The sequence below is a fragment of the Martes martes genome, assembly GCF_963455335.1.
Source record: "Martes martes genome assembly, chromosome: 9".
NCBI lineage: Eukaryota > Metazoa > Chordata > Mammalia > Carnivora > Mustelidae > Martes > Martes martes.
In genome coordinates, this window is record NC_137896.1 from 105287331 (window position 1) to 105310339 (window position 23009).

Here is a 23009-nt window from a genome sequence, read left to right on the forward strand (position 1 = left end):
TTGGTCACCCCAAGAAGTCTTAATGGGTTTCGCAGGCACCAGCTGTGACATAATTTGTCTTCCTGGCAGTTAATACTGCCTAAGTGTTCCCTGGGCCTTCCCGTTTGTTCCAAAGTACAGGTATTTTTTTTTTCTTTTGGCAGGAACTCAGTGGCAACTGCTGCATATATTATGAACGCATGCCGTAAAAAGGAAAAATTCTCCACAGAAAAGAAGGTATATGAGAAAATTAAATGACTGGCTACCTAAAAACTGTTAGGAAAACCTTCTACCTCAGATAAGCATCTAGCATAATATACTCAAGAAAAAACAGGGCTTAGCTTTAATACTGCTGGCACATGGGAGAGGATAAACTAAAAGAAAACTAAAAATACTGAAATGACTAGTTAGGTGTATTTCTGATTTTGGCATTTACTGAATGGCAATACTACTATGAAGTAACACAGTAGAATGTCATTAAGCCATAAGCATACACACTATTAACATTTAGTTTTAGTCATATCGAAAGCCAAATCATGCCCTCTGTCCATATCACTATCATCTGCAAAACTAGTTGACTTCATCAATAAGGAAGTTAACCTGTGCTTTTAACCAAAGCTTTGTAAAAAGGTTCCACACTTAAAATTATCCATGGGGGTTTAGCCTTACTCCTAAAGAAAAATCCTCTAGAAAATATAGCTATCTTAAGAAGATGATAGTGATTATTATCCTGTCAGTATTTTACATGAAAGTGAGTATGATAAATTCTAATTTCACAGAGGACTAAAAAAACTCACATAAAATTTTCCACAGTATTGGAAATTGCCTTTTCAATAAAGAAAAAAAATACAAAATACCCACAAAATAATTTCGTTTCTTTAAAAAAGCATTTTATTCTAAAAAAAAAAACTTCACTGGAAAATACTTTGCTTAAAACGTTATTCCAAATGTTTGTATCATTAATATATTAATCCTGTTTAATATTAAAACTGACAGTTGACTGGGGCACCTTGGTGGGTCACTTAGTTAACCCTCTGACTCTTGATCAGGCCATGATCCAAGGGTTGTGGTTTCGATCCCCATGTCAGCCTCTATGCTCTGCACAGAGTCTGAGCTTCTCCCTCTCCCTCTGCTCCTCACTCTGCTCTCTAAAATAAAAGAATTAAAAAATAAAAACAAAAAACAAACAAAAAAACCTGACAGTTGATCTATTAGGTTATACACAAATGTCAATGATGAAGAATCACCTAATAATTCTTACAATTATTTCTACTGTGTACTATATTTAAACTCCAAAATAAAGCTGTTTAGAATTTCTAATAATAAATTAGAAAACTTTAAATATATTTATATTTAATATATATTTAAAATTTATATAAATTTAAATATATATTAAATATATATAAATTTAAATAAATAATATATTAAATAAATGTACTTCTCTTGATATCTAAATATCAATCTCAGAAAATATAACTGGTCAGGCAAATTTCTCCAATAAAGAAGGGAACTAGAGCAATTAATTCTTCACAATGAATTATGCTCATCTCTAAAATAATATTTCCCCAAATTATTATATAATCAACTTTCCCATTAATCTATTTTATGGATAACATTTCAAAGTCTGTGCCTAAAGTAATGAAATAACTTAAAGAATAATCACTAATGGACCCCATTTCAGAATATAACCAATTGGCACATTTTAAGAACATTTAAAACAGCTGTCATAGTAAACTTATTAAGTAGAATCAAAGAAACTCTGTATCTAATTAATAATTTAAAAGAATTAAGAGTTGGTAGTATGTGGTGGAAAAGAGTTCCAATGTAGCAGCTACAGGTGTCTCTGTAACTCCAGAACTGGGTAAGTCTCGACTAAAGAGCCTTAAATAAAACTGATCCCAAATTCACTTCAGAGACAAAGAACTATGACTAAGGACAACTGAAAAAAACAAACAAACAAACAAAAAAACACCAGAAAGAGTAACATACAAAAAGTATGTTCTTAGAGAATAGGAACTACAGGTATTTAACTGTATTTGTATTTTATGACAATGAAATAGGTAAGTGATAAGTAACGGGTGTGTATACAAACTACCATCGCCTTCCAATTTCTTTATTTATTTATTTAAGATTTTTATTTATTTGACAGGGAGAGCACAAGCAGGGGGGAGCGAAAGGCAGAGGGACAGGGAGAAGCAGGCTCCCTGCTTAGTGCTTAGCAGGGAGCCTGATGTGGGGCTCTATCTCAGGACCCTGGGATCATGACCTGTGCCTGAAGACAGATGCTTAACTGACTGAGCCACCTGGGAGCCCCAGCCTACCAAATTTTTTTAAAAGCAGTCTATAAATTTCTCTATAAATATTTTTTTACGGAAATACCTCGGTAAATTAAAAAAAAAAATCAGACAAAAATGTTTAAATTTTTCTCAACATAAAATTACAACATGCTGTTAAGCATAATAAAAAATTCTTAAATTTTTTAAACTAATATGAACTATTAAAATAAGCTTTCAAAAATATTGTGGATAATAACCAAATACCACATCATTTTCTCTTTCAGAATTAAAATGCTTATACAGAATCAGAAGCTGAGGGTACATAACATCAGTTATAGATTGTAAGCATGTTCTTTCCCTACTCCAAGTTTACCTTCCCTGTAAAGCCCACATACATTAACTGATCTGGCTCCCCATTCTACTCTAACAACTCCAGAATCCTTTATTAAAATCAATTTATAACCAAATAAAGTTTTGCCTGGCTTGATCTTGGCAGTCCTCAAAGCTGGTTCTCAAAAAAATTTAAAGACTGCAATGTAACATTATTAGCCCAAGTGGTTTCTATTAAGTCTTTTGCCAAACTTACCATCCCTCGTCACTGACACATTTATCTTAATAACCACTAATGGAGAAGATCAATCCAGCCACCTCTCTAACTCTCCACTATTTTTTTTTTAAGATTTTATTCATTTATTTGACAGAGACACAGTGAGAGAGAGAACACAAGCAGGGGGAGTGGGAGAGGGAGAGTAGGCTTCCTGCCGAGCAGGCAGCGTGATGCAGTTTGATCCCAGGACCCTGAGATCACGACCTGAGCCAAAGGCAGACACTCAACAACTGAGCCACAGAGGTGCCCCTGGTTTCTCTTCAGATTGTATAAGTGTATCCCCGTTTACTAACTCTTCACTATTAACCACCTAGGCCTAGTGTCTTTGAGGGTGGGAGATCTAAGAATGGGAATCATGCTGTGTATGTAGACCACATCCTCTTTATCCATTCATTTACTAAAAGTACAGCACAGGGAATACAGTCACTAATGTTATAAATGTATGGTGACAGTGACAACACTCACCACGGTGAGCACTGAGTAGAAACAGAATTGTTGAGGGACGCCTGGGTGGCTTACTTGGTTAAGCATCTGCCTTCAGGCTCAGGTCATAATCCCAGGGTCCTGGGATGGAGTCCCACATTGGGCTCCCCGCTGAGCGGGGAGCCTGCCTCTCCCTCTGCCTGCCACTCCCCCTGCTCGTGCTCTCTCTTTCTCTCAAATAAAGAAATAAAATCTCAAAAAAAAAAAAACCAAAAAACCAAAAACAAAAAAACCAACCAACCAGAATTGTCGAATCATGATACTGTTGATAATGTACACCTGAAACTAATAACATTATATGTCAATGATATACTTCAATAGTAAAAATTAAAAATTAAGTTAAAGAAAAGGAACCACAAAGCCAGGCAGAATGAACCACCTCAATGCATTCAAGGTGACTCAGCATCTTTTTCTTAATGTCTATGGTCTTCCATTCTCTCATCATTCCAACTCATCCTTTTGACCACCCAGGAACAATTTTACCTTTTTGAAGAGCATCATTTTCTCCTGAGGAAGACTGATATGGATTGAAAAGTTCCAGCCCTAACAACTGTGAATATTTAGTATACCCATTCAGTTTTATCTCTTTCCAGTCTGTATCAGAAGCAGTCTTCCAGGGGCGCCTGGATGGCTCAGTGGGTTAAAGCCTCTGCCTTCGGCTCAGGTCATGATCCCAGGGTCCTGGGATCGAGCCCCGCATCGGACTCTCCGCTCAGTGGGGAGCCTGCTTCCTCCTCTCTCTCTCTGCCTGCCTCTCTGCCTACTTGTGATTTCTGTCTGTGAAATAAATAAATAAAATCTTTAAAAAAAAAAAAAAAGTAGTCTTCCAGGGGCGCCTGGGTGGCTCAGTGGGTTAAAGCCTCTGCCTTCAGCTCAGGTCATGATCCCAGGCTCCTGGGATCGAGCCCTGCATCGGACTCTCGGCTCCATGGGGAGCCTGCTTCCTGCCTCTTTCTCTGCCTGCCTCTCTGCCTACTTGTGATCTCTGTCAAATAAATAAATAAAATCTTAAAAAAAAAAAAAGAAGTAGTCTTCCAAGGCCAATAGTTTCTTACCTGCTCTAGGATACTTACTCAAATTCTCAGGAAACTAGCCTCATCAATTACTACCCCCTACTGACACCCCCACTAAAATCTTTTCTGCCTTTCTGTCCTCAGCATATCTTTGTGCTCCAGTCTATAATATCTTAAAAAACAAAACAAAACAAAACAAAACAAAAAACTAAAGCTGACTTCCAATTTAGCAACTTCCTCTAGCTACTACCATCTTCCCCTCCCAGGCAAATTTTTTGAAAGTGTGGCTACAGTTGCTACTCCCAGTACCACAATTCTCAACTGCTGCTTCTCAAAATACTGTAATTTGATTTGCAATACTATCACTTCACTGCAATTGCTTGTGGATGTAATCTAGTAATCTTGCAACTGCCAAATCCAATGGTCAACTCTGTCTTTGTTTTATTCAACCTCTCTGTAGCACCTGGCAACATGAATCACTCTTTCTTTGCTGAATACTAGCGCTCCCAACACAACAATTGGGAACCCCCAAATTCTTACTGCTAGCCAAGATTAGCATGAACACTAGACCTGCAATTCAGCTATCTATATGTGTCTATCTCCACACCATATATACCGCAAACTCACATTCAGAAACAGATTTCATAAATAGCCTCAGTTTTCCCACTGCCAAAATAGGGAATAATTATGCCTATGTCCACCCACTCTATGAAAAAAAATCAGGAAGACATATGAAATAATAGAAACAATTGCTTGAGTAACATGAAAGAATTTTAAATTCTTTCTAGGTGGTTGGAGGAAGGGAAAGGCCACAGGATATCTGCTCCAAACTCAGAGTAACAGCATCCTAGTAACTTTCTCTCAACCTGCGAAAACCCTCAATATCTTTAAGTTAAAATTAACATTGTATTGGCATCGGTAATGAGTCTCGGAGCTTAAGTTCTGCTCACTAATGACCACTTAAGGCCTGGAATAAGGCTATTTAGATTATGATGATTTTTATAATTTCTGACTGACTCAAAAAGTACATGCTATATTCAAGACACAATGCTAATTACTGTGGGAGATACAAAAAGAAGATTCAGTTCCTGCCCTCAGTAAATTTGTTATCTAATTGGAATATACTAAATTCACAAAAATACTATGAAAGCCTTCAAGTACAATCAGTGGTATTACCAAAAAACTCCCATTTAAAACAATAAATAGTAAACTTTCAGAATTTCTTAGGAATAAAAAAAAGGAAACAAAAAACTACAGTCAGTTAATCCAAATGAGAAATATAGTTTATACTCCCAATTTCAACGTCACTGATAAAATACACAAGTTTTATATATTACTGCAAAGAAGGTGTTGCAAAAAGCAAAATTCTTCCTACTTTAACAATTACCTTTACTTGGAACTGATTTTTTCACTGAGGCTACATGATCTTCAGAGATTGCAAGACGCCTCAATACGTCAGCCAAAGCTGCCTTTAGCACAGTGATTTCATCTTCTTGTTGCTGAACTCGTAACTCAAGAGCTGAGAGGCGATCCTGAACATCAGATGTACTTGCAGCAGAAATACTATCATCTACAAAATGAAGAAAATATGGATCTTTTAGAATGAAATGTTTAAGAAAGAATTTAACAACAGATAAGATCTATTTACGTGAGTCTCACGAAAGATAAAAATCGGGGGGGAACCCACCATTTTTACACAGATTAACTTCTGCAAATATTTTCATAGCTATCTGAATGCATTAAAAATAGTAAAAGTTTGGGGTGCCTGGGTGGCTCAGTGGATTAAGCTGTTGCCTTCGGCTCAGGTCATGATCTCGGGGTCCTGAGATCGAGCCCCGCATCGGGCTCTCCACTCAGCGGGGAGCCTGCTTCCTCCTCTCTCTCTGCCTACTTGTGATCTCTCTTTCTCTGTCAAATAAATAAATAAATCTTTAAAAAAAAAATAGTAAAAGTTAATACATTTGACACATAATTAAAATTATGATAATCTTCCCCATGATCGAATTTTCCCTATTATTATACTATACCTTAACTGGTTTTTTCATCAAAACATTCTCTAAATGTATCACTTTGGAGACTTCTGGAAACTTGTAAGACAGTAAACTATCCAAAGCATTTTTTTTTTTAAAGATTTATTTGAAAGCGAGCATGTGCCAGCAAGCGGGGGTGAGGAGGGCAAAGGGAGAGAATCTTCAAGCAAACTCCTTGCTGAACATGGAGCCCAAATCGGGGCTGGATCTCATGATCCATGAGGTCAAGACCTGGTCTGAACCCAAGAGTGAGACGCTCAACCGACTGAACCACCCAAGCACCCAGCCAAAAAATCCTTGTTAATCACCACATCATTATTCTACTTCTCTATGAAAATAAAAAAGGAGTACAAATCACTTCAGTTTTGCTTTATGTATCAGATCGGGAACCATTCACCTTCAGCATCAATAATCAGAAAACACTCTTTATTTCAGTCTTTATTATTGTACTCCCAAAGTACCATAAAATACTGCTATATATTCTTGCTGTTCTTTCTTACCCACTGATGTGCCAACCTCTTGGGGAGAAAAAAATTGTTGTTTTGTAGAGTACCCAGCTAATATTTAGTTGCCTTAGGTATGTAACAACAACAACAAAAAGACTAAATAAAATTTAGCTACAACATAGCAATTACAAACCACTTCCAAAGCTATGTAACTTTAGAATACACTGTTGGGTCAGTCAGAACCTAAAAATATAAAAATTTTAATTGTTGGCTAATTCACTACAAGCAAGAAAATTCAGAGCGGAATTCAGATTCTTACTAAGAATGGTCTGGACCAGACATTCACACAATAAGACACAGTGTGCCATTTTTCTCATAGTGAGATAATGTGCTATCCATCTTCTTAAAAAGATAATTTAACTTAGAATTAAAAGAAAAAAAAAAAACCTTCAGCATTTAAAAAACAAAGCTATCACCATTTATTATGGATCAGTAAACAATATTCACATTTAAGATCATATATGCCTACAAATCTCTCAGGCGTACATATGTACTCTCTTTTGCCTTTAGAGTTGTTTCATGACAATCTTTGAGAAGTACTGATATGGAAGAAAAATTATCTTCAATTTAGACTTTAACAACTAGTTGTATAATCTTAGGCAAATTACTTTACTTCTCTGAACTTCAATTTCTTCATCTTTAAACACGTTATGATGTGGGTGCCTAGGACACATCTGCACATCCAATAAACGTTAAGATACAACAGAAGAGTACAAAAGTTATAATTTGAAAGAAGTGGACAAATGTAAAATTGCTGCTGGAAGTTTTAACACTTCTGTTAAAGTTTCAAGTAAATTTGTAGCTTATAATAAAGTTGATTACTTGATGAATTCCTAAAAAAAAAAAAAGTTATAATTTGAGAGCTTTGGGTGCATTTTTTACATAAAAGACAGTTCTGTCAAACTCTCCATTGCTTAAGTAAGAACAATTCCATTTTGAACTTTAGCAATTTTAATATTTGAGGTCTTTTTCGTTTCCACAGTGGCCCAGCTAAAGTCTAGCTGAGCCATACTCTTTGTAAGTTGTGTTGTATTATGTCACTGTTATTACTTTTATAAGACTTACTTATTTGGGGAGGGGGAGAGTATAAAGAAGGGCACAGGGGTGGGGGGGGGGCAAAGGGAGAGGAAGAATCCCAAGCTGACTCCATGCTGAGTGTAGAACCTGACACGGAGCTCAATCTCGTGACCCTGAGCTCATGACCTGAGCCAAAACCAAGAGTCAGACACTTAAACAACCGAGCCACCCAGGCATTCTTATGTCACTATTATTTTTGTCTGCCCAGAATGCTTTCGTATTTTCATTCTTCTAGTGGGAAAAACAGCAGCTCTTCTCTTTTTGTGGAACTCCACCATTTTCTTAAGTCCCATTAGGGCCATCAATGATGCCTCATTATCCCCTCTACCACTCTACACTATTAATAGGTTGAACCATACAAAATGGCTTTAGTTGGTAAAAAATATGACTATCAGCAATTTCATATGGTTTAATCTAATAACTACCTACAGGAGTGGTTGTGAAATATAAGGTAGGTCAAATGGAATCCTCCCAAGTTTCCCAAAAAGGAAACTGTGGCCCACTTCTCTTCTTGGTGCTAACTATAAGAACAAAGACCTAGAGCCATTAGTGATAGAGTTCTGACTTCCCTGAGATCCAGTTCTAATCTCTGAAGTCCTGGACTTTCAATTCTCAGAGATGCTCTAATAATATTTCTCCTAGCTAATTACATAACCTTTTTGCAAACCATTTCTTATAACCCAAAAGTCCTGATGAAGTCAGTAAATTATATGGGCATGCCATTCTACACTATTCTCAATTTCTGAAGGATGAGTTATATATTTAACTTATAGTCAGAAGGGAGTCTGAGTGGCTTAGCCAGATGGAAGTCTGCCTTCTGCTGGGGTCATGATCTTGGGATAATGGGACCGAACCCCACATTAGGCTCTCTGCTTGGCGGGGAGTCTGCTTCTCCCTTTCCCTTTGTCCCTTCACCCTGTGTGTGCTCTCTCTCTCTCACTCTATCTCAAATAAATAAAATCTTAAAAAAATAAATTACAATCACAGATAAAATATGTGATTTTTATAAACATATGATCTTAATTACTTTGGGAAGGTAACAGAGCCTGGTGGAAAGATTATCAGACTATAATGCCAACGTTATAGCCCTGCATTTTATTACTGGCATGGTAACTGTTTTTACTTTGGTCAAGTCACTTAACTTTCCTAAACCCATTTTTTACTTTTTAAATTTTTTCAGAAGATTTATTTATTTCAGAGAGAGAGAGAGAAAGCACAAGCAGGGGAAAGGTGGAGGGGGCAGAAGGAGAGGCGAAGCAAACTTCCTGCTGAGTGTAGAGCCTAATGCCAAGCTCAATCTCGTGACCCAGAGATAATGACCTGAGCTGAAACCAAGAGCCTGATGCCTAACCAACTAAGCCACCCAGGTGCTCCAATGACTGAGGTTTTTATTACGTGAAACTTGGATAGTTACATGAAAGGTGGTTCAGCTTATAAAAATCCTACCATGACCTGCTAGATACTGTGGTAAGATACAAGGACAATTTTTCAAAGGGCAAAACAAATACAAGGTTAACTATTAACAATGTCCTGCATTTATACTGTACCTTTCATACTTATCACCATATCCCCCTCCTCACACTATCTATATTTTATATTTGAAGAAATAGCTTGGGAAGTTAAATAGCTTCTTGCCCAAGACCACCAAATCAGTATTGACACCTGAGACTCAAACACAGGACTCTTGACTTACAATTTAAATGCCCTTTACTCTATTTCATGCTGCATTCTTTAATAATCACAGGAGGACCAAAAACCTTTTTTTTCCCACAAAGTACTAAAGGAGTTTAAACTACTGAGTGGCATAATCAGGTTTTTGTTTTGAAAAAGTAATTTTCGTTTCTGTGTGAGAATGGGCCGGAAAAGAATAAGAGTAAATATGAGACCAGGCAGAAGGCTATTATAGTAACCCATGTGAAAGGTAATGGTGGCCTAGGATAGGGTTAAGGTGTCTGTGTGTCTCAGTTTGTCCAAGACAAGTATGTCCACTATATTAGCATAAACATTATCACGATGCTCCTTCTTGCACTCTCAACTTTCCCCCTCTGATGATCTATTACAGGGTCAGCCGCAGTGGAGACACAAAGGAACACAGCAGTTGATCCCCCACAGTTCCTTATAACTCCAAAATTCTATAATCCCTTCCTATCTAAAATCTTGGCTCTTCACCTTTTCAGGAGCAAGAATCTCTTTGGGAATCCAACAAAAGCTACAGAAGAATAACGCAAGAACTCTGCTGTTAAACCGCTTCGGTAAATCTGTTTGCTACTTGCCAGCTCTGTGACTGGTTTCCTCATGTGTAATTTCTTCATGCTAATTAGTACTTATCTGGGCTTGAGATTGTTAGATAAGGTAATACACAGTAGTGCCATACAGTGAGGGTTCAGTAAGTTTCTATCTTGTATAGTGATGTTCTTTACTACACTGTATACTACTGCCACAAAACTGGAAATGACCTCAAGTCCATGGATGTGGTTAGTAAGCTATGATACATTCACACTGTAGAAAGTTAAAAACGATGAGGTAGGTATATAAACTAAAAATTGAGAGCTCTACAAGACAACTTAAGTAACCAAACTGCAAAACAATAATACTGAATGTATTAAAATACATACATGCACCAACATACTTCTTAAAGAAAAAAAAAGGAAGCAAAAAAAAAAAACAATCAGAAGCTACTTAAATATGTAAATAATGTACATACAGAAAAAAGTCTAGGAGGGTATACATCAAACTGGTGATTGCAATGTTTCTAAGAAAGTGAGATTAGAAAGGAGTAAAAAGTAATTTTTGCTTTTCATTATTTCCATTTTGTCTGAAGTTCGCCATAAAAATGTATTATATGTTACTTAATCTTAAGTTAAAATGCATTGCTTTTGAAGCTTGATTTCTTAAACCAAGCTTCCTCCAGATACTGTGTTCCAATTTTATTAAAAAAAAAAAACAAAACTAGAATATAAGGCAGTTAACCTAAATTTGCATTCATTGATTACTAAGGCTAGAAAAGACGATCTTAAAGACCAACAACTCCTCCTGCCATTTTATAGATAAATAAACTAGGACTCTGGGTAATCAAGCGAGTTATTCTTGGTCACACAGCAAACTGGGGTTAGAGTTCCTCCCTCAGATGACTCTATAGAATCTATCATTGTTCTACTTTGAAAACTTTGTTTTTTTCTCTCCCAATCTCTAATGCACTACACTCTTGTTCACAAAATATATCTGTTCAGTAAATAGAATATATATCTACTTTCTGGAAGCCTCTGGCCTTTTCCTTTTCTTGGAGAGAAAAAGGGGTGGTGGGGGGGAGAAAAGATGAAGAGGAGGGAAGGGCAGAAGGAGGGGGAGAGAATCTTAAGCAGGCGCCATGCCCAGCAGGGAGCTGATTTCACAACCCTGAGATCATGACCTGAGGAGAACTCCAGAATAGCATGCTTAATCGACTGAGCCACCTAGGGACCCCTGTGGGAGCTTTTTACACTCCCTTTTCCTAATTCAAGCATATTAGCTCTTTTTCCTTGTATCACAGTAGTCTCTCATGTCTTTGCTTCTTCTCCAAACAGTTTCTAGCCTTGAAAGCTAAAATATGAACTACAAATGAACTCTCAAGGGTTGTTAAACTCACTGTAGGGTCAGGGGTTGAGGGAGGTGAATGAAGAGAGAAAGAAGGTCCATTAGTTTACTCTGTTTATCGGCATGATTAAGGTCTCTTTTATTAGAGCTGCAACCAAAGTTATATGTAACTAAGTAAACTTCAATATTCCATATTATAATTCAGAACTACAATGACAACTGTTCATTATGCTTTTACTATAATGAATTAGTTAATTTGGCTTCTGAGTTGTTAAATATATTACCTTTCCAGAGGTAGGTATATTTTATTTTAAACATCCAAAAGTTGGCAATGCAGCATCACATCAGAATAAGACATGCCTATAAATTCTAGCACCTTTTCAGTGCCAATGATTTTGTGTAAATCTTTCTAAAATAAAATACTTTCTTGCTTTCCTAACAAGGGCATACAGTCACAATTTAGCCACTTCTACATGACTCAATCTTCCTTGAGAATATTAATTATTTTGTGCTGCAAGCACTGTGATAGAATGATGCCCTAGAGACTACTATATTTCTAATTAAATAATTGAAAGTACTACATTTTCAAGTTTCTAGTCTTTCTTGCTACCTTTTCTGCTTCCCTCTTTGCAGTCAGTATTAAGTACGCCTGTCTGTAACAACACTCCTTCCCAATCTAATTTCCTACATTATGGACTCTTGGATAACCAAGCTTTTTGAACTGTTTATAAAAAGAGAAAATAATCTATGAAATTAGGACTTCTATTATTGAAAAAAATGTTTTATTAGATATGTATATTACATACATATACATTATATATGATTTATACAATCTAAACAGAGAGGAAAAAACAAGGCAGCCTCAGGCCTAATATTAGTGTCATTGAAGCCCCAGAGGAAAAGTGAGAACAGGGTTCTAGCTGAAAAAAAAAATGTGAAGAAATAATTGCTCAACTTCCCAAGTTAAACTAAAATTTACAAATTCATTAAAATTAAGTATATTTTGAAGTCTCTATCTCCACCATACACAAAAATCAAATCCAAGTAGATTAAAGAATTCAAGGCAAAATAATAAAACCTCCAGAAAGAAAGAGAGAATATCTTCATATCATGGAAGTAGAAGGGAGAATCCTAAATGAGACACAGAAAGGAGTACCATAAAAGTAAAGACTGATACTTATCTACATTAGAATTTAGTACATGTGCTTACTAAGACACAATAAAGAGAAAAATCAATTTAAAAAATGGAAAAAGATAGTTTTAACATCTATAATTGGTAAAAGATTAGTATCCTGAATAATTCCTAAAAATTGATAAGACATATAATCCTACAGAAAAACCTTGAGATAAAATCCTACAGTAAAGACCTTGACTAAGCATCTCAAAGGAAAAGGAACAAATGGCCAATTAACATACAAAATGAGGCTCAATCACCTCATTATTTATTTTAGAAAATTAAAACCATATTAAATACTGTTCTATACTCACCAAACTGGCAAAACATTGAAAACATGACAATATCAAGTGTTCCCAAGGATACAGAGTAATGTGAACTCATACATTATGGCAGGAGGTAGGTACACTGTTTCAATGACTTTGAGGGGAAAACCCAACTATGGAATCACCTGATAAAACTAAAGATGCACTCATCTTATGACCCAGCAATTCCACTCATGGATGTATATATCCTACCCTAGGGCAGGGCTAGCAAATGTTTTCTACAGAGCTAGACAGCAAACATTCTAGGCTTTGCAGACCATACAGCCTCTGCAGGAACTACTCAGATCTGCCTTTGTAATACAAAATCAGCTATAGATGAATATGTAAATGAGTGGGTATGGCTATCTTCCAATAAAACTTTATTTACAAAAGAGGTTGTCAGCCAGGTATTCCCAATCTCTGCTCTTGCACTCATACACCAAGAGACATGTTCAAGAATGTTTACAACTGTATAGTTCAAATAAGAAACAAAATGGGAAAAACCTAAATGTTCATCAACTGTAAAATGGGTAAATAAATTGTGATACAAACATTCGACAGCATATTAGAGTGGTAAACTATGGCCATGTGCAACATCATGTATGAATCTCAGGAATATACTGGTAAGTATCAAAAGCAAGTCAGACAAAAAGTAAATATTATATCATTTAGAATAAAATTATAAAGCAACAGAGTAATAAAATCAAAATTTATGACAACAGTTACTTCTGATGATATAGGGCAAGGGATAGTACAAGGAGGAATCCACAGATACTATAACATCTGTGTCATAAAAACAATTAAAACATATATTGGGTTACACTTTGGCGAGGGTAGGGGGAGTCAAGTGGTTTTTCCTCTTTTTTTTTTTTTTTTTTCCTCTTCTGAAAAGAACTCTGGGGATGAGGATATCATAGTTAGGTTACTCACTTCATTTTCTAGAAAACAAAGAAACCAATCTTTGCAAATTAAACTCCAAAACAGATAAAAAGTAGGTACGTACTTCTGAAAAAATGAGGTCTTACGTCTTAAAAACAACTAAAATCAGATGGTTTTTATGATAGCTTTGAGAGCTAACGGTAGGACCCTTAGCTGTTACCTATAAATCTCTGGGGAGAAAAATAGCCCATTTCAGAAAGGTATACTTTTCAATACACAATACTCTCCAAAGAACAAAACTCTGATCTTCTTTGCTAAAGCACTTATGTTAAGACATTGGCAGGCCTTATTGGGTAGGAAGATAATGCAGATTAGATTACAGAAGCTAGTTAGAATGAAGAAACATGAGAAAACAGTAACAATACCATGCACTGTCAATAACTTAAAAAATTATTTGGCACTAGCTTAAAGGACTATCAGTAGGCAACTTTGTTTAAATAAATGGTTGCACTATGGTATACCACATAGCTCTTAAAAAGAATGATGTATATTTGTAACCATAAACAAGTTTGCTAAGAGTGACAACATACTGCGAAGAGAAAAAAATTACAAGGCAAACAATGATAGTATATTCTGTGTAGAGCTGTATAACCATAGGTATACATGTATATACAGGTTAAGAGACTACAGGTATATCACTGAGAAGCAGGATTTATGAGGATTTTTGCTACCTTATACTCTTTCAGATGAATTTTCTGCAGATATACACAAAATTCTGTGTAAATAGAATTTAAATTATTTTATCAGTTAAAAAAAAAGTAAAGCTAATTTAGGCTATGATATAAACCTATTTTGTAAATTTTCAATGCAAATTTGGTTAATTTGTAGATTTTTATGTGTAGTGAATGAAAGCATTTTTGTAAAAGTATGAATATAGTGATGTTCAAAAAGAATATTCTCATGCTAATAAAAGACAAAAATCGATGTATTTGAAAGACCTGGTCTTTAAACATTATTTCTTCAAAACACAAAACACAATTACAAATGACATGCTACATTAGTAAATTTGTATCAGAAGGGATTTAAACAACTTAAATGATTTTTTGTTTTGTTCTCAATTGGAATTGGTTGTCTTCAAATATTACTGCATAAAGACAGAAATATTTAAGGACTACAGTCAAGAAGTCACGCACTACGGATTCTACAACAGCTAAAATTTATTTGTGGAAATAATCCAAAGAATATATTCAGAAAAACACAGCGGCCACTAGGAAGATATATTTATGCAGGAAACAAAGTTTCCTATTTATCACAATCTACTTCCAAAAATCACACTTTTCTCTCCAACAAGTTTTAATAAGACATTTCAACTATTAAAAGCTTGGCTAATTTATTTTGTTAGTAAATGACAATATTAACTACTTCCAGTTAACAATATTATATGAAAATAAGATTTCAGCCTTCAATGAAATAACACAGAGTTGTTGACCTTTTTTGCATTTTTAAAACTGTGTTTTTTTCATTGTAATACAGTCTTACTAAAAAGTCATTTATTAGCGTAAATTAAAAGAGAAACTGAGTTAAGCAAAAAAATGAAAAACATTTTTGCTGCAATACTCTGAGCATGGTAGCTGGTCCCAAGGAAGGGCTTTACTTCACTGTATCACCAGGATTCATTCACAATTAAAATGGCTCCCCCCTCCAAAGTTTTTACTTAACACGAAGAATTAAAAACAGATAACTCTGCTTCTGATGAAACTTTTTGGTTAGACTTCATAGAAGCAAACGTCAACTTTAATTACACAATTTATGATTTGCTATTCTTTTAGAGAGACGTTTTTGGATTATTTTCCATTAAAAGCTGCTGTTTTAATTTTTTTCCCTCAAGAATAATATAATGGCCATCCTTTCGGGGGCGGAGGGAGGCAGGGAAAGAACAAGTTGAGCAAAGCCTACTCTGCCCTCACAATAGGATTATATTTGTTTATATAGTGGATTCAGTCTTAAATACTTTATGAAGGTATGTAGGCAAATATTTATGCCACTATTAACACATATATTTAAAGAGAGGAGGCAGGAAAAAAGAGAATTGATCTACAGTCATTCCTAAATCCTCATACTTCTTTTGTCATGAGTTAAAATCTATGAGACGGGTCTGAATTCCCAGGAAAGGAAAGATACGTTACCAGTGCAGAAGTTCCTAAGTGTGGAGGAAACATACACTGAAGCGAGACCAGGCAAGCTGTCTTCCATTCTTGCCCGCTATGTTACAAGCAATATAAACCAGTTCTGTCTAAGTTTCCTGCTGCCTTCCCAGACAGGTCCAGAGCAAATCCCAGCTCTCTAAATCTCACAACATACTTTACATTCTGAGGAAATCCTCCTGGTCCAGATGGCCCAACACAAAGCATGTCTATGTTGGCACAAATAAAAACTTAAGATAGCTCTTCTGCCCCTTTGCTCTCCGAAGTAGAGAAAAGTTTTCTACTTCTTTATAAAGTGAGACAAAGACAGTGAAGAAGAGAGCATGCAGCCAAAAGGGGGTGAAGATACAAACAAAAAACTTGGGCTACTTTGGGAGTGGTTAAACTCCAGGCACAGACAGAAACACATGAATTAATACACGACATGAATATTCACTACAATTGTTTCGTTGTTCTCAGATAACTATTTTTCTTATCTTCCTTTAATTAAGGATAAGATACAATTGCTTCAAATACAAAACTCAGTTTTTGCCTTCTGAAATAAAACATACTAAGAGTTTATATAAATAACAGAGTTAAAGCCCCCAAAGTGAATATTTTCTCTACTAGGAAATAAAATAAACAATGTGTGTGCAAAGTGGCAAGTCACATTTCCTTTTTCCTTTTTGTTTTGAATAAAATAAAATCCACTTGAACTGTAAAGAAATTAAAAGAATTTTCACTTCTCAATGAAACTTTAGTGTTTTGAAACTTTAGTGTTAAAACATGGCTGATTCATTATAACCATTTCATTTAACTAAGATAAATTAACAAAGAGAACATTTTTCATAGTTCACTAATTTTCCAAATTACTGCAAAGTAATACAATTGCACTAAAAAGTAACCTATAATAATTATAACTGGTTGGATACTCCAATTTTAAACTGCTCGGGCTTAGAATAATGTAAATGTACAAAGGAATTCAAATTATAAGTATCTTTACTCTGTCTTACAAAATCATGCAAAACCAACTGAAAGTTAATGAACGTGGTATATACTTATTCTTTTGATAATTACTTCTAAAGCTAATCAAAGAACAAATTCATGCAGGTAAGTGTCAAAACGAAGCTACTGGAGGTTTATCTCTTCAATTTGTTGGTTTTAAGCTATATATATTTATAATTGAGAAAAGGAAATTTAAATCAACCCAAAGTAAAACAGAAACAACATGACTGGTATAAACACAGACACCAAAAAAATACTGTGAAATGGATAAAGCCTAAACCAAATTGAACATTATGAACTGTACTACAAAGACTGAGTCAAGGATAAACAGAAAAGCTTATAAGAGATGGAAAAACAAAGCAAAAATAATCCAGATTTAACATTTTCAAAAAGCCTTTATGGAAAAAAGTGGGAGCCATCAAAGGAGTGTTTCCTCAAGTGAGGCTTGGGAAAGTACTTCTCTTTCAAATAATAACTGGTACAGATTCATCAAAATATAGGAGCAGCGTGAAAGATTAACAGGAGTCAAGTGGACCAGGGAGTGTGCAATGTGTGTGAAGCAAAGGACATTTAAGACAGATCACATCAGTAGAATAAAAGCAGACAGAATGAGAAATATAGTGATACAAAAGAAATGCGGTATGCCTGTCACAAACTAGAAAGGAGTTCAAATTCTTGCAATGACCCCTGAGAGGCTCTGTGGCAGAATTTATGTTACATTTTTCTTCAATCTCCAGACAAACCTAAGACTTTAGTTTTATAACCGAGTTGTCAACTATTCTTCTTTACAATACATGTAGCACAATTAAAAGACAGTTCACAGTCTCCTAAGATTAGAGGAGCTGTACGAAGTTCTGTAACCAAGTGCTTTCTAATACAAAACCAAAAGGCTGCTTTTATACATCACAGTGTATGGGGCTTCTTTTCACCATCTCCCACTTGCAGATCACTACTAATTTGTAGATTATACACCTTGGGCATTCCTTTCTTCTCAAATCAAAATCTCACTGGAGGCCAGAAAAAATAGTTTCTAATGTCAGTTTAGTTTCTATGCTCAAGAATCATCTTCTCTCTTTACTATTACAGTCAAGTATCTTTTCCAACAGCCTATTCATTCATTCAAGTATACAAAGAATATTTTCAAGATGCTGAGACAAATAAAAATTTTACAACCAGAAACCTTCCCACTAGAAATTAGAAATGAAAGGACAGATTTAAGAAAGACAGAATTGATGGAATATGGTCCTTGATTAGATGGAGGATTAAAAAATAGGATGATCCTGGGGTGCTTGGGTGGTTCAGTCGGTTGAGTGTCTGACTCTTGATTTTGGCTCAGGTCATGATTTCAGGGTTCTGGGATCAAGCCCCCTGTTTGACTCCACGCTCAGCACAGAGTCTGCTTGGGATTCCCTCTCTGCCCCTCACCTGGCTCACACACTCTCTCAAATAAATAAATAAAAATCTTTTAAAAAATAAAATAAAGAGGGACCTGGGCGGCTCAGTGGGTTAAAGCCTCTGCCTTTGGCTTGGGTCATGATCCCAAGGTCCTGGGATCGAGCCCCACATCAAGCTCTCTGCTCTGTGGGGAGCCTGCTTCCTCCTCTCTCTCTCTGCCTACTTGTGATCTCTATCAAATAAATAAATAAAATCTTAAAAAAAATAAAATAAAAAATAAAAATAAAATTAAAATAGGATGATCCCTATGGTTCTAATTGGACAAAAGAGTAAATGTTTAAGGTAACCGTGAGATAGGGATTAAAGAAAAAGCAACAAGATGGGGAATGAGCAAGTAGAATGACGAGTAGGTTTTGGAGGTTTGACTTCAGGGTCTGAGTTTGAGGTCGCTGTAACAAAAGTATAACTAGGTCCTGGTCTTAAGATAGAGGTCTCAAGGGGTTCTTGGGTGGCTCAGTCTGTTAAGCAACCGACTCCTGATTTGGGCTTAGGTTGTAATCTCAGGGTCCTGGGATCAAGCACTGCATGGGTGCTGCACTCAGTGGGGAGTCTGAGGATTCTCTCTCTTCCCCCTTGCCCCTCGCCCTGCTCACCCTTTCTTTCTTTCTAAAACAAATAAATCTTATTAAAAAAAAAAAAAGAGGCCTAAACTATGAGGTATACATTTGGGAACTATATTAGAATATAATTGCTAGCTGAGTTGTAAGGATTGAGATTTGGAGTGATAAGAAAATAGGGTCAAGGTATTTTAAGTGCCGCCAGAAAAAAAGGAACCTGCTGAGAATACAGGATAAAAACTGTGAGGAAGGTAGTCATACATGAACAGACATTTCTCCAAAGATGACATAAAAATGGCCCAGAGACACAAGAAAAAATGCTCAATATCACCTGGAATCAGGGAAATACAAATCAAAACCACAATGAGATACCACCTCACACCAGTCAGAATGGCTAAAATTAACAAGTCAGGAAATGACAGATGCTGGCAAGGATGGAGAGAAAGGGGAACCCTCCTACACTGTTGGTGGGAATGCAAGCTGGTGCACCCACTCTGGAAAACAGTATGGAGGTTCCTTATGAAGTTGAAAATAGAGCTACTCTATAAGCCAGCAATTACACTACTGGGTTTTTACCCCAAAGTAGTAGTGATCTGAATGTTTATAGCAACAATGTCCACAATAGCCAAACTGGAAAGAGCCTAGATGTTCACCGACAGATGAATGGATAAAGATGTGGTACATACATATGCAGTGGAATACTACTCAGCCACCAAAAAAAGAAATCTTGCCATTGGAAAAGACGCAGATGAACTTAGAGGGTATTATGCTAAGCGAAATAAGCCAATCAGAGAAAGACAATTATCATAATGATCTCACTCATATGTGGAATTTAAGAAACAAAGCAGAGGATCATAGGGAAAGAGAGGAAAAAAATGAAACAAGATGAAATCAGAGAGGGAGACAAACCTTAAGAGATGCTCAATTATAGGAAACAAACTGAGGGTTGCTAGAGGGGAGGGGGGTGGAGGGATTGGGGAACAGACATTAAGGACAACACATGATGTAATGAGCACTGGGTATTATATAAGACTGATGAATTACTGACCTCTACCTCAGAAACCAATAATGCATTTTATGTTAATTAGCTGAATTTAAATTTTTAAAGAATTTTAAAAAGGAAAGACATTCACAGATACAAGAAGGGACATAATGTCAAAGACTGCAAAGACATCAAAAGACAAAGATTGAAAATAATCCACTGGATTTGGTAATTATTAGGGGACTTTTAAGCAGAGAAGTTTCAGTGGAGTGATGAGACAGAAGACTGATGCACTGAACTGTGACTAGGAGGTAAAGCTTTTAACAAATTTTGGTTAAGATGAAAGGGAGGAATAAATCGATGAGGGATGGGGACTGTGTTGTGCAAGACCAATGATAGGGTTTTGTTAAAGGCATTAAGGCAGTGTATTTTTAGGATTTAGAGAAGGAATCAACAACAGAGTGATCTGTACTAATATGAAAGGGCACACAGCAAAACTCTAGTGTTAGAGAAGATGTGAAGGACTAAAATAAAAAATACAACCCAGAGGCTCCTGGCTGGCTCAGTCAGAAGAGCACATGGCTCTTGATCTCTGAGTTGTGAGTTCAAAGCCCCCATATGGGATGTAGAGATTACTTAATTTTGGGGGGTCCTGGATGGCTCAGTCGTTTAGAGTCTGCCTTTGGCTGTGGGATCGAGCCCCGAATCAGGTTCTCTGCTTGGCTTGGGAAGCCTGCTTCTCCCTCTCCCATTTCCCCCCTGCTGTATTCCTTCTCTCACTCTTTCTCTCTCTCTGTGTCAAATAAGTAAAATCTTAAAAAAAAAAAAAAAGAAAAGAAAAAGAAAAGAAAAGAAAAAACTATTTTTTTTTTTTAAAGTGGAGCCCAATGTAGGGCTTGAACTCATGACTGAGATCAAGACCTGTGCTGAGATCAAGAGTCAGAAGCTTAACCCACTGCCACCCAGGTGCCCCATTTAAATAAATAAAACCTTAAAAAAGAAAAAGAAAATACAGCCCAAAGAATGAGCCTTAAAAAGGGACCACTGTTTTATCTAAGAAGGAAGGGAAGAAGATGAAAGAAGGCACAGATGTTTGCTCTATACCTACAGTTTTAATATAATAAAGTAGAAAAGGTCACTTGCTGGAAAGAGCTTGGTTAAAGAGCTGTAGAGCTGAGTATGGAAAGTTTATACCATCTGATACATCATAGCACAGGATATTGTTAATTATCTTTTAATAAGGTTACATTCTATATTCCTAACTAGACTGCAAAGTCCTCTATGGGAGAAGCTATTTCTTTTTTATTTCCCTCTACACCTGTAAAGCACCACAAGCAGTGGTAACCCTCCAAATACTGGTTGATTTATTGCCGACACAATGTAGAATCAGCAGCGAAGACAGGATAAAACAAGGGGTGAGAAAGAAACCTCTTTTACTTTAGTGACATGCAGAGCATTGGGGATGCTTTAGAAGAAGAGAACCCCCACCTGAGAAAGTTCATGGGGCTGGGAAGAGGATCTGGAAGAAACAATCTTGGTCAATGACTGAAAATGATAGAAATGAGAGAAAAGATGGGTTATCTCTCACTACCCTAAATATTTCTTCTTTTGGTTTCTTCTTTCTCTGACTATCCCCTTTTCCTCTTCTGTAGCTGACTTCGGAGATTCTCTGTCTCTCTCTCTCTCTCCCTGCCTTTCTTCCCCTCTTTGCCACAATATGCCCCAAACAAAGTATATTTTTGTTACTGCTCTCACGGTTTTAGAGATTTAGCCCAATCAAGAGGTTAGATATTTTTGCACTGCAAGGCCTCAACCCAGGACTCAAGACAACCTTATTTCACTAGAATTTTCCTTTTATGAGTATATAAGCTAAAATGTCTATATCTCTCATAAAACAAAACAAAACCTACTTGACTTCCTTCCCTGAATACTCAGACTAACTCAATGCTTTCTTTGTGTATTTAGTCTAAACTCACTCATTCACATTTTCTTTCTCCCTCCTCCCCTGCCACCTATGCCTCCTGATAAATCATCAGCCCTTGGAAGAAAATATTATATCTGTCTTGCTTTAAGAAAAATATTCTCCATCTGGGGCACCTGGGTGGCTCAGTGTGGTTAAACCTCTGCCTTCAGCTTGGGTCATGATCTCAGGGTCCTGGGATTGAGCCCAAATCAGGCTCTCTGCTCAGTGGGAGCCTGGTTCCCCCTCTGTCTCTGCCTGCTTGTGATCTCTCTGTGTCAAATAAATAAATAAAATATATTTTTTTAAAAAATTCTCCATCTAAATCTTCATTAACAATATTGTCCTTGGAATATGAAGTTGGTATGTAACTAAAAACTTATTTAATATGCAAATAATGGTTAGAATATAGGGCTGGGGGTGCCTGGGTGGCTCAGGTCATGATCTCAGTTCAGGGTCCTGGGACCGAAACCCTCATTGGGCTCCACGCTCAGCAGGGAATCTGTTTCTCCCTCTTTGTCCCCCACCCCAGCTTGTGCTCTCTCAAATAAATTAAAATCTTAAAATATATATATAGAGAGAGTACTGGATTTAGACTAGCCAGATTCAAACACTGGCTTCACCATTTACTAACTGTACAACTCTGGTCAAATTTCTTAACTTCTCCACACCTCAGTTTCTTCATCTTTAAAATGAAGCTAAGAGCACCTAACATAGAAAACCATACAGAATTTAATTAGCTAAATCATTAAAAAGCATTTAAAAATGATAGCAAAATAGTGAGTCTTATAAATATCAGCTATTACTAAAATCATTAGTAATATTCTAAAATAAAGGCCTGGTAAACCCACACCTAGACTGCCTAAATTCTTTCTTTCTTTCTCTCTCTCTCTCCCTTTTCTTTTTGTATGGAATGCTTCACGAATTTGCATGTCATCCTTGCACAGGGGCCATGCTAATCTTCT

At 36.3% G+C, this 23009-nt stretch overlaps 1 protein-coding gene across 3 annotated transcripts in view; it reads right to left on the reverse strand.

The window, feature by feature from the left end:
* Positions 1–23009, reverse strand: part of EML4 (EMAP like 4) — a gene marked incomplete at its 5' end in the record, with an annotated part of 158291 nt that overhangs the window by 81707 nt on the left and 53575 nt on the right. For 2 of the 3 annotated variants that reach the window (XM_080814856.1, XM_080814855.1), the window contains one exon: positions 5746–5928. In XM_080814856.1, the coding sequence (XP_080670982.1) occupies positions 5746–5928 (183 nt within the window). Of the gene's footprint in view, positions 1–5745; positions 5929–16088; positions 16156–23009 lie in introns of those variants that run through there. The other variant, XM_080814857.1, reaches the window with a different exon arrangement.